A 13,289-nucleotide genomic window follows, 5' to 3' on the forward strand; every position below is an offset into this window, starting at 1 on the left:
CAGGCCTTTATGATAGTGCAGACGGCAGCCACTCTTCAGTAAAAGGCACATGAGAGCCCGCTTGGCGTTTTCCAAAAGTCACCTAAAGACTCAGACCAATGGCAACGATCCTCTCGCCTGATGAATCCAAGATTGAACTCTTTGGCCTGAATGCCAAGAAACCTGACACCATCCCTACGGTGTTGCATGGTGGTGGCAGCATTGTGCTGTGGGGATGTTTTTCAGCAGCAGGGACTGGTAGACAAGTCTGGATCGAGGGAAATATGAAAGGAGCAACGTACGGAAGTCCTTGATGAAACCGTGCTCCAGAGCGCTCAGGACCTCAGACTGGGGCAAAGGTTCACCTTCCAACAGGACAACGACCCAAATCACACAGCTATGAGAACATAGGAGTGGCTTCGGGAAATGTCTCTGAATCTCGATTTGCTGAGCCAAAGCCCGGACTTGTACCTGCTCGAACATCTCTGGAGAGACCTGAAAATAGCCGTGCAGTGACGCTCCACGTCCAACCTGACACAGCTTGAGAGGCTCTGCAGAGAAGAATGGGAGAAACTCCCCAAATGCTAAAGTTTTTCCTCACCTGTGTCATACCCAAGAAGACTTGAGGCTGTAATCGCTGCCGAAGGTGCTTCAAACAATGTGATATTTCAGGTATCAGTAAAATAACCTGTTTTTGCTTTGTCATTATGGGGTATTGTGTGTAGATTGAGAGGGGGGGAAATCATTTAAGCAATTTTAGAATAAGGCTGTAATGTACAGTGCCTTGCGAAAGTATTCGGCCCCCTTGAACTTTGCGACCTTTTGCCACATTTCAGGCTTCAAACATAAAGATATAAAACTGTATTTTTTTGTGAAGAATCAACAACAAGTGGGACACAATCATGAAGTGGAACGACATTTATTGGATATTTCAAACTTTTTTAACAAATCAAAAACTGAAAAATTGGGCGTGCAAAATTATTCAGCCCCCGTAAGTTAATACTTTGTAGCGCCACCTTTTGCTGCGATTACAGCTGTAAGTCGCTTGGGGTATGTCTCTATCAGTTTTGCACATCGAGAGACTGACATTTTTTCCCATTCCTCCTTGCAAAACAGCTCGAGCTCAGTGAGGTTGGATGGAGAGCATTTGTGAACAGCAGTTTTCAGTTCTTTCCACAGATTCTCGATTGGATTCAGGTCTGGACTTTGACTTGGCCATTCTAACACCTGGATATGTTTATTTTTGAACCATTCCATTGTAGATTTTGCTTTATGTTTTGGATCATTGTCTTGTTGGAAGACAAATCTCCGTCCCAGTCTCAGGTCTTTTGCAGACTCCATCAGGTTTTCTTCCAGAATGGTCCTGTATTTGGCTCCATCCATCTTCCCATCAATTTTAACCATCTTCCCTGTCCCTGCTGAAGAAAAGCAGGCCCAAACCATGATGCTGCCACCACCATGTTTGACAGTGGGGATGGTGTGTTCAGCTGTGTTGCTTTTACGCCAAACATAACGTCTTGCATTGTTGCCAAAAAGTTCAATTTTGGTTTCATCTGACCAGAGCACCTTCTTCCACATGTTTGGTGTGTCTCCCAGGTGGCTTGTGGCAAACTTTAAACAACACTTTTTATGGATATCTTTAAGAAATGGCTTTCTTCTTGCCACTCTTCCATAAAGGCCAGATTTGTGCAATATACGACTGATTGTTGTCCTATGGACAGTCTCCCACCTCAGCTGTAGATCTCTGCAGTTCATCCAGAGTGATCATGGGCCTCTTGGCTGCATCTCTGATCAGTCTTCTCCTTGTATGAGCTGAAAGTTTAGAGGGACGGCCAGGTCTTGGTAGATTTGCAGTGGTCTGATACTCCTTCCATTTGAATATTATCGCTTGCACAGTGCTCCTTGGGATGTTTAAAGCTTGGGAAATCTTTTTGTATCCAAATCCTGCTTTAAACTTCTTCACAACAGTATCTCGGACATGCCTGGTGTGTTCCTTGTTCTTCATGATGCTCTCTGCGCTTTTAACGTACCTCTGAGACTATCACAGTGCAGGTGCATTTATACGGAGACTTGATTACACACAGGTGGATTGTATTTATCATCATTAGTCATTTAGGTCAACATTGGATCATTCAGAGATCCTCACTGAACTTCTGGAGAGAGTTTGCTGCACTGAAAGTAAAGGGGCTGAATAATTTTGCACGCCCAATTTTTCAGTTTTTGATTTGTTAAAAAAGTTTGAAATATCCAATAAATGTCGTTCCACTTCATGATTGTGTCCCACTTGTTGTTGATTCTTCACAAAAAAATACAGTTTTATATCTTTATGTTTGAAGCCTGAAATGTGGCAAAAGGTCGCAAAGTTCAAGGGGGCCGAATACTTTCGCAAGGCACTGTAAAAATGTGGGAAACATATTGCTTTCTGATAGCACTCTATGTGGATGTGCAATACTGACCATGGATTTTGGACAATTTTTTTGGGTTCTGCAGATCCCGCAGATCTTTTACACGCACCAATACTACATTTCCCACAATGCAAAGGTGACGCACCGAGCAGTAGGCTGCTTCATTTCAATATTTATTGGCACAGCAGTCGTCAGCATCACAGTAAAATTAACTTTCAGATACCCATCAAAAATGGCAAAACGGAAGGTGGATACTGAGAACCGGGGGTTTCAAACAAGGTGGGAGTCGGAGTATATGTTCACGAAGGTAGCTGGAAAACCTGTGTGTCTTCTGTGTGGAGAAAGTGTGGCGGTACTGAAAGAGTATAATCTGAGACGACATTATGAAACGAAACACGCGGACAAAAACAAGAATATGGACATGGAACAAAGGCTACAAAAGGCCAGTTTTATTTTGGCAGAAGAGATCGCTAAATCAGCCCGGCCATTTACGGAGGGGGATTTCATCAAAAACTGCATGATTAAAGTTTGTGACGAAGTTTGCCCAGAAAAAAGGCAACTCTTTTTAAATGTGAGTCTGAGCAGAAACACCATTGCCGAGAGAGTAGACCAGTTGTCCATCAATCTAAAAGAGCAGCTTGTGAAAAAGGGAAAAGATTTTATTGCATATTCCTTGGCTGTGGATGAGAGCACCGACATTTCTGACATTGCCCAGTTGTCAATTTTCATCCGCGGAGTGGACTCCAACCTAAGCGTGACAGAGGAGTTTTTGGCTTTACGTCCTATGCATGGCACAACTACGGGGCATGATTTGTATGAAGAGGTGTCAAGATGTGTAAATGAGATGGAGCTGCCTTGGGAAAAACTCGTGGGTTTGACAACCGACGGAGCACCTGCGATGTGTGGACACAGGAGCGGACTGGTGGCGAAGATACGGGAAAAGATGCAAGAGGAAAACGCGACAGGTGAGCTGACAGCTTATCATTGTATCATACACCAGGAAGCGTTGTGCGGTAAAGCCTTGAAAATGGAGCATGTAATGAGCATCATCACGCGCACAGTTAACTTTATCAGAGCCAAAGGTTTGAATCACCGCCAGTTCAAGGCATTTCTGACGGAGTTAGAAACGGAGCATGGTGATTTGCCTTATCACACAGAGGTGCGATGGCTAAGCCAGGGAAAGGTGCTTCAAAGATGTTTCGAGCTTCGTGAGGAGATTTGTCTGTTCTTGGACAGCAAAGGGAAAGACACAACACAACTCCGAGACGAAATGTTTCTGTGTGAAATGGCTTTTCTGTGTGACATTACGAGTCATCTGAATGCAATAAACTTGCAGCTGCAGGGTCGGGATCGTGTCATCTCTGATATGTACAGTACAGTGAAGGCATTTAAAACCAAACTGACTCTGTGGGAGACGCAGATGCGGAAAGAAAATTTGAGCCACTTTCCCAGCTGCCAGACCATGAAAGAGAAGCTCTCTACCAGTGCGTTCCCGAGCACACAGTTGGCTGATAAAATAGGTATGCTTGCCGCTGACTTTCGACGCCGATTTGCTGACTTTGAAGCACAAAAAAGCAGGTTGGAACTGCTCGGTAACCCATTTGCTGTTGACGTGGAAAGCTCACCACCAAACCTCCAAATGGAGTTGATTGACCTCCAATGCAATGATGCACTGAGGGCAAAATATGCGGCAGTGGGTGCTGCGGAGTTCGCCCGTTTCCTCCCCGGCACAATGCCCCAGCTGCGCATCCAGGCTGCTCAAACGTTGTCTATGTTTGGCAGCACATACCTGTGTGAACAACTGTTTTCTTTGATGAACCTGAACAAAACATCACACAGAAGTCGACTTACTGCTGAACACCTCCACTCAATTCTGAGGATTTCTTCAGCTCAGAGCCTTACCCCGAACATTGATGAACTTGTGGAAAAGATGGGACACCACCAAGTATCACCCTCAACCTCAAACAAGTGAACATTACTGTGCAATCACATATTTAGAGTTTTTACTCAGTTCAAGTTTAAAAGTTAAAATTTAATATTTGTTTTCACTGCATGTTACTTCTCCTTAAACAGTGTTGTTTTTGATTAATAGATTTTTGCACTTTATTTTTTTGTATTTCAATCCAATTATATTTTAAAAATATTTCAGTTGAGTGGATGATAGAAAATTGCTATTATTGTTTTTTCTTTGAAGTAAATTTAGCCCACTTTTGCTAAAATAGAAAATATAGTCTACTGATGGTGCCTTGAATACCGGTTTCTTTCATTTAATGTTCATGTTATGGGGATATTTATATAAAGGAAATTTGTCTTTTGTGTCTGTTGAAAATTAAAGATTACTGACAGAGCCATAAGAAAATATTGCTTTATTTATCTGATCATATTGTAATATATTTGTTAGGTTTTCAGTAGGTTCAATTAGGTTCACTAGACTATATGCGTCATTTAAAAAATTTTCAATGAACATTCGAACAGTCCGGCCCTTGTCTTGTAGCTGATTTTTTTTATTTGGCCCTCCGTCCATTTGACTTTGACACCCCTGCCTTAGAAGGCAGTGTAAATGCCAATAAATACAGATATTGTGAGTGATCACCTTCAACTCAACCTATGGTGAATCATTTTCTATCCTGTTGGGAGGGTTCTCTTCCAGGATGAAAATGCCCCCATCTACATGGCATGAGTGTTCACTGACTGGTTTGATGAGCACACAAATGATGTATACCAAATGCCATGGCAGTCTCACCAGATCTTAACACAATTGTACATTCTGCAGCGGCACCTGAAACGGCGTAGGGCTGGGCAATATGCACACCATTAAGACGGCGCCGGAAAAAAAGGCTGACGTTTTAAGTGTTCCTATCCAATAGTTTTGTTTTCTTTTGCGTTGAACTTTTTCAAACTTATTTTGTACATAATGTTGCTGCTACCGACCGAAAATAACTTCTCGACATCAGAAGTGCGATCACTCAGCACGATCTGGCAGAATCCTCTTTTTCCTTTAACGAGCCCGATGTGAATGACATAGTTCTTTCCCGGGAACAGGCCCAGATCCCTGTCATTTGTGTGAAGAGAAGGTGGAGAACAAGGGGCCGCAGGGGATCAAATAAATCCCTACTGCCTTCCATTGCACGTTTGCTAGCGGTATCTTTGAAAAATAAATTTGATGACCCACACGGAAGATTTAACTACCAGCTGGTCATTTAAAACTGTAATATCTATGCTTCACTGAGTCATGGCTGAACGACGACACTATCAACATACAGCTGGATGGTTATATGATGCACCGGCATGATAGAACATCGGCGTCTGGTAAGACGAAGGGCAGCGCAGTAGTTATTTTTCAATATAACAGCTGGTGCGCAATATCTAAAAGTCTCCAGTTATTGCTCAGCTGGGGTAGTATCATCAGCTGTAGACCACATGATCTACCTAGTTTTCATCTGTACTTTCCATTGCTGTCTACTAGAGGTCGACCGATTTTAATTAGGGCCGATTTCGAGTTTTCATAACAATCGGAAATCTGTATTTTTGGCCACCGATTTTGCAGTTTTTGATTTATTTATTTAACTAGGCAAGTCAGTTAACACATTCTTATTTTCAATGACGGCCTAGGAACGGTGGGCTAACTGCCTCGTTCAGGGGCAGAAAGACATATTTTCACCTTGTCGGCTTGGGGGATCCAATCTTGCAACTTTACAGTTAACTAGTCCAACGCAATAACGACCTGCCTCTCTCTCGTTGCACTCCACAAGGAGACTGCCTGTTACGCAAATGCAGTAAGCCAAGGTAAGTTGCTAGCTAGCATTAAACTTATCTTGTAAAAAAACTATCAATCATAATCACTGGTTAAATACACATGGTTGATATCACTAGATATTATCTAGCGTGTCCTGTGTTGCATATAATCTGACTGAGCATACAAGTATCTAAGTATCTGACTGAGCGGTGATAGGCAGAATTAGGTGTGTAAACATTCATTCAAACAGTACTTTCGGGCATTTTGCCAGCAGCTCTTCGTTGTGTGTCAAGCATTGTGCTGTTTTCTGACTTCAAGCCTATCAACTCTCGAGATGAGGCTAGTGTTACCGAAGTGAAATGGCTGGCTAGTTAGCGGGCGCGAATAGCATTTCAAACATCACTCGCTCTGAGCCTTCTAGTAGTTGTTCCCCTTGCTCTGCATGGGTAACGCTGCTGTTGTCGTTGTGTTGCTGGTTCGAGTTCCAGGGAGGAGCGAGGAGAGGGACGGAAGCTATACTGTTACACTGGCAATACTAAAGTGTCTATAAGAACATCCAATAGTCAAAGGTATATGAAATAGAAATGGTATAGAGAGAAATAGTATTGTACTTCCTATAATAACTACAACCTAAAACGTCTTACCTGGGAATGTTGAAGACAAATGTTAAAAGGAACCACCAGCTTTCATATGTTCTCATGTTCTGAGCAAGGAACTTAAACGTTAGCTTTTTTTACATAGCACATATTGCACTTTTACTTTCTTCTCCAACACTTTGTTTCTGCATTATTTAAACCAAATTGAGTTCATTTTTTATTTGAGGCTAAATTGATTTTATTGATGTATTATATTAAGTTAAAATAAGTGTTAATTCAGAATTGGTGTAATTGTCATTATTACAAATAAATACAAATCGGCCGATTTTTAATCGGTATCGGCTTTTTTGGTCCTCCAATAATCGGTATCGGTGTTGAAAAATCCTAATCGGTCGACCTCTACTTTCTATTATACCACCATAGACTGAAGCAGGCACTAAGACCGCACTCAATGAGCTGTATTCCACCATAAGCAAACAGTAACGCTCACCCAGAGCCGGCGCTCCTAGTGGCCGGCGACTTAAATGCAGGAACTCAAATCTGGTTTAACTAATTTCTATCAGCATGTTAAATGTGCAACCAGAGGGCAAAATAACTCTAGACCACCTTTACTCTACTCACAGAGAAGCATACAATGCTCTCCCTTTCCCTCCTTTGGGTTAATCTGACAATTTTATGCTTCCGATTCCTGCTCACAAGCAAAAATTAAAGCAGGAAACACCTGTGACTCGATCAATAAAAAAAGTGGTCAGGTGAAGCAGATGCTAAGCTATAGGACTGTTTCGCTAGCACAGACTGGAATATGTTCCGGGATTCTTCCGATGCCATTGAGGAGTACACCACATCAGTCATTGGCTTCATCAATAAGTGCATCGATGACGTCATCCCCACAGTGACCCGTATGTACATACCCCAACCAGAAGCCATGGATTACAGGCAAAATCTGCACTGAGCTAAAGGGTAGAGCTGCCGCTTTCAAGGAGCGGGACTCTAACCCCGAAGCTTATAAGAAATCTCGCTATGTCCTGCGACCCATCAAACAGGTAACGTGTCAATACAGGACTTACATGCTGACCAGACCGGACACGTCGCGTGCGTGAGCATTTCAAAATAAATGTAGAAATCCATGTTATTCAATTATTGCACCCACACTGCTTGTGCGTGCCAGCGAGTGTCTGCAATGCCAAGGCCTAAAATAGAACTCCTTTCTATTTCTGATGCAGATCGCGCTGAAAGTCCTGCCTCTCCCATCTCCTCATTGGTTTATAGAAGCAGGTACTCATGTGCCATCTCTTCATTGGTTATACCCACGTGGGTGACTGAGACTAACTGTTTTGCCGGTCGTCATAGTATTACTATTAAAGTTTAGATGCCGATCACCATATAAGTTCAAAGATGAAAAGGCCTGGAAGGATGAGAGATGACTAGAAACGATTCGGATGTCTGTTTTATGTGTGGCTTAATTGTCGGGAGTAGAGGACCTTGTGCATTTCAGGTAAAATAACAACTCATTATTTATATCCTAGGAAAAATTACCTAGCAACAGCAAGCTAGCTAAATAGGACAAATTAGCTAGCATGTGCAAGCTAACTAGCTAAATTGCCATACATGTTTTATGCTTTTTGACCTGTCCCCAAATTAATGTCATTGGTTCAGAGTTTGTTTTGATATTTTAACCTGCGTGTTGTGATCGCGTCTGGTGTTGGGGACAAAATAGTTTTGTGCACGATAGCTCACAATGGTGCACGAGCGCAGACGGTTTGGGTTCTGTGTAAGATGGAATCGTACTACACCGGCTCTGACGCTTGTGGGATGTGGCAGGGCTTGCAAACCATTAGACTACAAAGGGAAGCACAGCCGAGAGCTGCCCAGTGACACAAGCCTACCAGACGAGCTAAAGTAATTCAATGCTCGCTTCGAGGCAAATAACACTGAAATGTGCGTGAGGGCACCAGCTGTTCCGGTAGACTGTGATCACGCTCTCCACAGCCGACTTAAGACCTTCGAACAGGTCAACATTCACAAGGCTGCAGGGCCAGATGGATTACCAGGACGTGTACTGTGCGCATGGGCTGACCAAATGGCAAGTGTCTTCACTGACATTTTTAACCTCTCCCTATCCGAGTCTGTAATGCCAACATAGTTCCTGTGCCCAAGAACACGAAGGTAACCTGCCTAAATTTATTTTAAGTGTGTGTGTGTGTGTGTGTGTGTGTGTGTTTATTTAACCAGGTAAGCGAGTTGAGAACAAGTTCTCATTTACAACTGCGACCTGGCCAAGATAAAGAAAAGCAGTCCGACACACACAACACATTGTTACACATGGAATAAACAGTCAATAATATGGTAGAAAAAGTATTTATACAGTGTGTGCAAATGAGGTAAGATAAGGGAAGTAAGGCAGTAAATGGGCCATGGTGGTGAAGTAATTACAATTTACCAATTAAACACTGGCATGATAGATGTGCAGAAGATTGTGCAAGTAGAGATACTGGAGTGCAAAGGAGCAAGATAAATTAATATAGTATGGGGATGAGGTAGTTGGATGGGCTATGTGCAGTGATCTGTGAGCTGGTGCTTAAAGCTAGTGAGGGAGATGTCTCCAGCTTCAGTGATTTTAAAAACAATATACAGTGCCTTGCGAAAGTATTCGGCACCCTTGAACTTTGACCTTTTGCCAAGTGGGACACAATCATGAAGTGGAACGACATTTATTGGATATTTCAAACTTTTTTTAACAAATCAAAAACTTAAAAATTGGGCGTGCAAAATTATTCAGCCCCCTTAAGTTAATACTTTGTAGCGCCACCTTTTGCTGCGATTACAGCTGTAAGTCGCTTGGGGTATGTCTCTATCAGTTTTGCACATCGAGAGACTGACATTTTTTCCCATTCCTCCTTGCAAAACAGCTCGAGCTCAGTGAGGTTGGATGGAGAGCATTTGTGAACAGCAGTTTTCAGTTCTTTCCACAGATTCTCGATTGGATTCAGGTCTGGACTTTGACTTGGCCATTCTAACACCTGGATATGTTTATTTTTGAACCATTCCATTGTAGATTTTGCTTTATGTTTTGGATCATTGTCTTGTTGGAAGACAAATCTCCGTCCCAGTCTCAGGTCTTTTGCAGACTCCATCAGGTTTTCTTCCAGAATGGTCCTGTATTTGGCTACATCCATCTTCCCATCAATTTTAACCATCTTCCCTGTCCCTGCTGAAGAAAAGCAGGCCCAAACCATGATGCTGCCACCACCATGTTTGACAGTGGGGATGTTGTGTTCAGCTGTGTTGCTTTTACGCCAAACATAACGTTTTGCATTGTTGCAGCTCTCAACATCAACTGTTCAGAGGAGACTGTGAATCAGGCCTTCATGGTCCAATTGCTCCAAACAAATTTCTACTAAAGGACACCAGTACGAAGAGGAGACTTGCTTGGGCCAAGAAACACGAGCAATGGACATTAGACCGGTGAACAGCTGTCCTTTGGTCTGAGTCCAAATGTGAGATTTTTGGTTCCAACTGCCGTGTCTTTGAGACTTAGTTAAGTGAACGGATGATCTCCGCACGTGTGGTTCCCACTGAAGCATGGCGGTGTGATGGTGTCGGTGCTTTGCTGGTGACATTGATTTATTTAGAATTCAAGACACACTTAACCAGCATGGCTACCACAACATTCAGTAGCGATACGCCATCCCATCTGGTTTGCGCTTAGTCCCACTATCATTTGTTTTGGACAATGACCCAACACACCTCCAGGCTGCTATTTTACCAAGGCGTGATGAAGTGCTGTATCAGATGACCTGGCCTCTACGATCACCTGACCTCGACACAATTGAGATGGTTTGGGATGAGTTGAGTGAAGGAAAAGCAGCCAACAAGTGCTCAGCATATGTGGGAACTCCTTCAAGACTGTTGGAAAAGCATTCCAGGTGAAGCTGGTTGAGAGAATGCCAAGCTTTCATCAATGCAAAAGGTGGCTACTTTGAAGAATCTCAAATAAAATATATTTAGAGAAACATTTTTTTCTTTGGTTACTACATGATTCAATGTGTTTGTAGTTTTGTTGTCTTCACTATTCTATGTCAAAAATAGTAAAAAAATATATATAAAGGAACCCTTGAATGATACTGTATATTCTGATTTTTAGGCCATATCGCTTAGTCTTAAAACAGTGTTTTCCACCATCAACAAAACACCAAATTATGGAATTTCTCATGGAGATTGACACTTGTAGAATCTAAGCCAAGGCGCATTGAAGCTGTTCTGGTGGTTTGTGGTGGCACAACACCCTATCAAGACGGTGTTGGCTTTTCCTTTATTTTGGCAGTTACCTGTATCTTTAAAACCACTCCCAATATGCTTGCAATTAACACTGTCTTGAAGTTAATTGATGATTTAATATATTTCTTGTCTAGCCTGCCTCTAAGGACCAAGTGGTTGCCATGCTGGACAAGGCCAGGGATGTGATGCCTGCTAAATCAGCTGGTCCTGCTAAAGCTGCCCCCACCAAGCCTGTATCCAGCGTCCACCCGGCCAAAGCCCTTGCAGGTGGGTTCACATACAGCACTAAAGGAATTATATAATCCAGGGAAGGGCAAAAGGCGGACGGAATGAGGTCGTGGTGAATTACGTGACTGTTACATTTCTTTATCCTGCCTTAGTGTTTCATTTTGAAGAACTAATGTGGCCCTTGATGTTGGCCATCCCTGAGCAATAAGTAGAAATTGATTAGCTTTCTTTCCTTCAATCCAGACCTCAAATACAGCTAACACTAAAAGCAAAACAACTCAACTTCTACTGACCCATAGGCATCTCTAACAAAATTGCAATTTTTTTGTGCTATCAGCCTCTTCTTTAAATCCATGTTTCTCTCCCTCGCATCCCCTTAGCTTTGAGCAAAACCCAGGCTCCCATTGAAGAATATGCAGTTGCCGACCCAAAGAAAGCCAAGCCAGGGGCACTCCCGGCCAAAGGAAAGGTGAGTGAGTCAAAGCTGTTCTCGTGTTCACCATTTTAGGAGCGTCACCAATATCCATATTTGTGTTTCATGTACTGTACCTCATGTCTGCGTTTGATCATGGTGCTAGAACATGCCAAAGTTGCACTTTAATTCTTCCTTGGATGATGGCCACCTAGGCAGTGTGCTTGTTTTATATTGATCATAGAAGTATTAATCAACTATTTATTTTTGAAGAATCAGTCACTTAAGACCGTGGTCATCCAGAATGGAGGGTTTTCTTAATTAGGGCAAGCTGTAGCAAATCTAGCATTTGTACTACAAGTCCAGGTACTCTACGTTTTTTTTATCAGTTATGTTCCATTTCATGCCAAATGAACACGACCCTGGTGTTTTGTGTGGCTAGTGGAGGTCTCAGGAGTTGAACTCCACCCTAAACAGCAGCAGGAGCTCCAACAGGAGCATTAACACCAGACTGGACAAGGAACCTAGTGCCAGTCAAGCTAAAGGCTCAGCCTGGGGGAGTAACTGTAAACAGCAGGTACCTCAGGCCTCTGCCTGAAAGGAAATGCTCTTGAAAGGGTACTATCTGCTACTGTTGATGACATGCATGTTTCTTTTCGAACGGGGACATGGTTTTCTTTTTATGGCACACACACTGCCATTAACGAAATCGTGCACAAATCTCCACCACGATCATCTCTCTTTCTCTAGGCACACAGTGTTAGAGGTAGACTCCCAACTGTGCTTATTTGGTGCGTTCGTGCCTATTAGTCAACTGTTCTTACGCCCTCCCCAATTCCTTTAAGGGTCAGTTTCCAGGCCCCCATCGCTCTGCTTTGATGCTCCTTTGAACCTATATCCCCCACCTCTCTCCAGGCTGCTGCTGGGAAGAAGCCCTTGGGTAAGGGTAAAGAAGAGGAGGACAAGTCTGGTCCCATCTTCACCATGGTGCCCAACGGCAAGGATCTACGTGTCAAAGATGAGAAGAGCTTGAAGGTGTGTATGTCATAGGGCTGTCCCCGACCTCAAAAAATATCTTGGTCTTTTTGATCTTGGTCAGAGTCGCCTGTTCTTTCAACCAATCGATTTGGTCAATTCTTTAAAACATTTTTCAGATACACACCCTGTGTTTTTAATAATAAACTATATGTACTGAGCTTGTTTGAAATAATTAAGACACAAATGACTCGAGGGAGCCAAAGCGAGATACAAGAATTCGCTCTGTCATTCACAGCTTGGTTAGCCAGGGCACCAAAACAGCAGAAATTGATCATCGTGCCCACTATGCTGTTTACTTTCTGCATCTACGTCATATCGCTGAGTGCCTTTAAATGAAAGTGAATGTTGTGCATTAATGTTAATACACTGTACAAAAATATAAACGCAACATGTAAAGTCTTGGTTTCATGAGCTTATTTCTTGCATTCCATTGCCAAGATAATCCATCGACCTGACGGGTGTGGCATTTCAAGAAGCTTATTAAACAGCACTATCATTTCACAGGTGCACCTTGTGCTGGGGGGCAATAAAAAGCCACTCTAAAATGTGCAGTTGTCTCACAACATAATGCCACAGATATTTTAAGGGAATGTGCAATTGGCATGCTGACTGCAGGG

General features: G+C 42.8%; 1 protein-coding gene across 3 annotated transcripts in view; it reads left to right on the forward strand.

Moving 5' to 3' along the window:
* LOC110526152 (cytoskeleton-associated protein 5) overlaps positions 1-13,289 on the forward strand; it is a 91,260-nt gene that overhangs the window by 33,462 nt on the left and 44,509 nt on the right. For all 3 annotated transcript variants that reach the window (XM_036980427.1, XM_036980429.1, XM_036980428.1), the window contains 3 exons: positions 11,129-11,261; positions 11,603-11,691; positions 12,550-12,669. In XM_036980427.1, the coding sequence (XP_036836322.1) occupies positions 11,129-11,261; positions 11,603-11,691; positions 12,550-12,669 (342 nt within the window). The remainder of the gene's footprint in view (positions 1-11,128; positions 11,262-11,602; positions 11,692-12,549; positions 12,670-13,289) is intronic.

Source organism: Oncorhynchus mykiss, chromosome 6 (genome assembly GCF_013265735.2).
Source record: "Oncorhynchus mykiss isolate Arlee chromosome 6, USDA_OmykA_1.1, whole genome shotgun sequence".
NCBI lineage: Eukaryota > Metazoa > Chordata > Actinopteri > Salmoniformes > Salmonidae > Oncorhynchus > Oncorhynchus mykiss.